This window comes from Brassica napus, unplaced genomic scaffold, assembly GCF_020379485.1.
Source record: "Brassica napus cultivar Da-Ae unplaced genomic scaffold, Da-Ae ScsIHWf_578;HRSCAF=862, whole genome shotgun sequence".
Lineage (NCBI taxonomy): Eukaryota > Viridiplantae > Streptophyta > Magnoliopsida > Brassicales > Brassicaceae > Brassica > Brassica napus.
This window is the reverse complement of record NW_026016638.1, coordinates 17501-22500: the sequence shown is the minus strand read 5'-3', so window position 1 is coordinate 22500 and position 5000 is coordinate 17501. Positions and strand designations below refer to the sequence as shown.

The 5000-nt window shown below is 44.1% G+C and overlaps 1 protein-coding gene across 1 annotated transcript in view; it reads left to right on the top strand.

Annotated features, from left to right (window-relative positions):
• LOC125604597 overlaps positions 1–493 on the top strand; it is a gene marked incomplete at its 3' end in the record, with an annotated part of 609 nt that extends 116 nt beyond the window's left edge. Inside the window, exons 1-2 of the mRNA XM_048774888.1 lie at positions 1–10; positions 167–493. The exon at positions 1–10 is cut by the window's left edge and continues 116 nt beyond it. Coding sequence (XP_048630845.1) covers positions 1–10; positions 167–493 — 337 coding nt within the window. The remainder of the gene's footprint in view (positions 11–166) is intronic.
• Between the last annotated feature and the right edge of the window lie 4507 nt (positions 494–5000).

Below are 5000 nucleotides of genomic sequence, written 5' to 3'. Positions count from 1 at the left end.
TGGTGAAGAGGTAACCGATAGCATGATGCTTGAAAAGACCTATACTACCTTTAATCACTCGAATTCTGTGTTGCAAGAGCAATACAGGACAAAGGGTTTTGCCACATACACTGATCTGATCTCATGTCTACTCCTGGCCGAGGCAAACAATGAACTCCTACTAAAGAGTAACGGAGTTAGACCGGCCGGGACAGCACCACCACCCGAAGCCCATGAGGTTGAGAAGAAGGATCCCAATGAGACATACTTTGTCCAAGACAACAAGAAACCATACGGCAATAGCCGTGGTGGGTTCAAGAGGCGTGGACGTGATAACTCAAACGGCCGAGATGGCTACTCAACTGGCCGGAAAGGAAACCACAATAACCGTGGTCGTGGTTCCAATTACGGCCGGGGTCGAGGCAGCTACGGCCGCGGACGAGGTGGGATATCCAAACCATCTTACACGTCCAACAAGTCTCTATGCCATAGATGCGGGAGTGACAACCATTGGGCAAAGAATTGTAGAACTCCGAAACACTTGTGCGACCTCTACCAAGAGAGCATCAAGAACAAGAATCCGGAGGCAAACATGATCCAAGAAAACGCCATGAGGACAAGGGATATGGGTATGATGCTGACAATGAATCCGACAAGGATAACCAAGATGACCTAATGGATTTTGAAACATCTGATTGTCTCAAGGACTAGTTTTCGAATCACATTGTCTTATTGCTTTATGTTTTGATTTGGTGTTTTTATTTTATGTAATGGAATTTTAATAAGAAGAGTTTTAAACATCTTATGAAGTCTCTAAAGTTTAGAAATTTTATTTATAGAATGAATGATGAGATGAGTATACTTGTGGTGGATAGTGGCACAAGTCATACAATACTTAGAGACAAAAGGTACTTCATAAATCTCACAATGCAAAGCGCAAAGGTACATACCATTGCGGGTGAGGCTAGCCTGATTGAAGGTCACGGCCAAGCCTATGTGATGATGCCTAATGGCACTCACCTAGAGATCAAAACCGCCCTGTATTCCCCAAGCTCTAGAAGAAGCTTATTGAGTTTCAAGGACATAAGATTAAACGGTTTTCACCTTGAAACATGGGAAGAAGGAAACAAGGAGTTCCTTAACATAATTTCGATCACCAAGGGCAATAAGAAGATCCTAGAGACTATACCCGCAATGCGTACTGGTCTATACTATGCACGGATCAGTATGATCGAGGCAAATGCCTCCGAGCTATTCACTTTATGGCATAACCGGCTTGGCCATCCCGGAACAAGCATGATGCGAAAGTTGATAATGAATTCACAAGGGCACATGATCAAAGGAGTTATCCCATATAAGAATCTCACATGTGCAGCATGTGCACAAGGGAAACTCATTACTAGGCCATCACCAGCCAAGGTTAACAAAGAAACCTTAAACTTTCTGGAAAGGATTCAAGGAGATATATGTGGACCAATACACCCACCTTGTGGGACGTTTAGATACTTCATGGTCCTCATTGATGCATCGACCAGATGGTCGCATGTCTGCCTACTATCCACTAGGAACCTAGCCTTTGCACGGCTCCTTGCCCAAATGATAAGGCTGAGAGCACACTTTCCAGATTTCCCTCTTAAGACTATACGTCTAGACAATGCTGGTGAGTTTACGTCCCAAGCGTTTAATGAATATTGCATGTCCATGGGGGTAAGAATAGAGCACTCCGTGGCACATGTCCATACACAGAACGGCTTGGCCGAATCATTCATTAAACGGATCCAGCTGATAGCCCGGCCACTGCTTATGAAGTCTCAACTTCCGGTATCAGCATGGGGACATGCGGTTTTACATGCAGCAGAACTGATTCGCATCAGGCCATCTAGTGAGCATAGATATTCACCATCCCAACTACTTACGGGTCATGAGCCAGACGTGTCCCACATCAAGACATTCGGATGTGCCGTCTACATTCCAATTGCTCCACCACAGAGAACTAAGATGGGACCACAGAGGAGGATGGGAATATACGTAGGATATGACTCCCCAAGCATCATCAAGTATCTTGAGCCAACAACCGGTGATTTGTTTAAGGCCAGATACGAGGACTCACAGTTTGATGAGTCCACATATCCGTCCTTAGGGGGAGATAACAGCCGGTTGATTTCAAAAGATTTAGAATGGTTTAGACCATCAACATCTTGGCAAGATCCTCGGACTAGAGATTGTGATCTAGAAGTCCAAAAGATTATACATCTACAAGAGCTAGCTAACAAATTGCCAGAAGCATTTACTGACCCAAATAGAATGACACTATCACACAACCCGGCTTGTAATGCACCCATAAGATTGAACGTCCAAGATGGACAATGTCAAGTGGCTACAGAGTCTAAGCAACGTTTAAAACGTGGTAGACCTATTGGTTCCAAAGACAAACAGCCTCGGAAGTCCAAGAGAGGTGCTGGATCCGAGAGCATCAAAGAAACCGTCCAGGACATAGATGGACCGGTCGAGCCGACCAGGACGGTCGAGCCATGCGTACCGGCCACACCCGATGATCCGGCCGTTCCTCAAAGTGAGGTCCGGGACGCTGGGCTTCACGGGACAGAAGAGCCGGACAATCAAGAGATCTCTATAAACCATGTAATGTCCAGGAAACAATGGAACAGAAAAGATATCAACGTTGATGATTTATTTGCATACAAGGTAGCACTTGAGATCATGGATAAAGATGAGGATCTAGAACCCACGTCCATACAAGAATGCATGCTAAGATCAGATTGGATCAAATGGAAAGAAGCTATAAACGTGGAGTTAGAATCATTGAGAAAGAGAGGCGTTTTTGGCCCTATAAGATTGACACCAAGAGATGTCAAACCAGTGGGATACAAATGGGTCTTTGTAAGGAAGAGAAACGAGAAAGGAGAGGTAGTGAGATACAAAGCACGGCTTGTAGCACAAGGATTCTCCCAAAGACCTGGAATAGATTATGAGGAGACTTACTCCCCTGTGGTGGATGCAACTACACTGAGGTATCTAATCAGTCTGGCAGTGAAAGAAAACATTGACTTACGCCTAATGGATGTAGTAACTGCATACCTATACGGACCACTGGATAATGAGATACACATGAAAGTTCCAGAGGGCATTGAGCTCAAAGACAAGAAAGGTTCTCGAGAACAACATTGCATAAAGTTGAACAAAGCCTTATATGGTTTAAAACAATCAGGTCGGATGTGGTACAATAGATTATCCGAGTACCTAGTGAAAGAGGGTTATAAGAATGATCCAATAAGTCCATGTATATTCATAAAGAAGTTTGACAGCAAGGGCTACGTGATCATGTCTGTCTATGTGGACGACCTGAATATTATAGGAACCTCTGGAGAGATTTCCCAAACCGTTGAATGTCTAAAGAAAGAATTCGAGATGAAAGACTTAGGGAAGACTAAGTTTTGTTTGGGATTACAGTTTGAGTATAAAGAGAATGGCATCCTTGTGCACCAAGAAACATATACGGAAAAGATACTCAAGCAATTCAATATGGACCAGGCTCATCCCCTGTCGAGTCCAATGGTCGTGAGGTCCTTAGACCTTGAGAAGGACCCATTCGGACCAAAGAAGCCGGACGAGGAAGCACTCGGACCGGAAGTGCCTTACCTAAGTGCCATTGGAGCCTTAATGTACTTGGCTAGTCATACTAGACCGGACATAAGCTTTGCCGTGAGCTTACTATCAAGGTTTGGATCATGTCCAACCTTAAGGCACTGGAACGGAGTGAAACATCTGTTCAGATATCTGCAAGGAACAAAAGATCTCGGTTTGTTCTACACCAACCGGTCAGGAGAGAGCTTGGTTGGATATGCAGATGCTGGGTATTTATCTGACCCACACCAGGCTAGATCTCAAACGGGATATGTATTCATACATAGTGGAGCCGCAATATGCTGGCGTTCTACTAAGCAAACCTTAGTGGCCACATCATCCAATCATGCCGAGATCATAGCCATATATGAGGCAAGCCGAGAGCTTGTCTGGTTGAGGAACATGACCGGCCATGTCTTAAAAGAGAGTGGTCTGGCCGTGGGACAAGAGAAGGAGGAGCCAACGATCATCTATGAAGACAATGCGGCGTGCATTGCTCAGCTCAAGGAAGGATACATCAAGGGAGACAGGACCAAGCACATCCTGCCCAAGTTCTTCTTCACCCACGACTTGCAGAAGACAAAGGAGGTTCAAGTAGTTCAAGTTCGATCAAGCGACAATTCAGCCGACCTTTTCACCAAGTCTCTGCCTACCTCAACGTTCAGGAAGCTGGTTCATCAGATAGGGATGCGCCGGCTGAAGGATCTTCAGTGATGCCTTCATCAGGGGGAGTATCATGCGTTGTACTCTTTTTCCTGTCTATGGTTTCCATTTTTCCCACCTTGGGTTTTTGGTTTTCCTAGAGAGGTTTTAACGAGGCAACATCGTGCATGGTACTGGCCCATATGGTTATAGCATCCAAGGGGGAGTGTTATAAAACACATGTGGATTGCTAGTAACCATGTAAAGGAAGAACGGACCGTGTCCAGGCCCAAGACCAAGACCGCGTCCAAGAGAGAAAGAGAGAGAGGCGGCCAATGCATTGGACCGACCTTAGATCTTAGTTTTAGGAACTTTCCTTTTCTCTTCATGTTTATCTATAAGAAGTTTTCCTTTTTACTTTAGGATAAGGATTTGTACTATTTCCTTTTATCCATATCTTGTAATCCCCTATATAAGGGAACACTTTGATTAATGAAACACACACGATTTCCCCATCTTTTACAACAAAAAATTAATATTTTTGAAGAAAGTTTTCTGAAAGGAAACATCAAAAAATATGTCAACAAAGAGTTTAGGATGTCAAGTGTTGATCAAAAGTTGCTGTAGACATCCGTTTAGACCACGAAACTCCGACCTTTGTAGCATGCAAAAGACATGGTTAGAAGCAAAAGAAATTTATGAAAATTTACCAGAAAATAGCTTTAACCATCCTTATG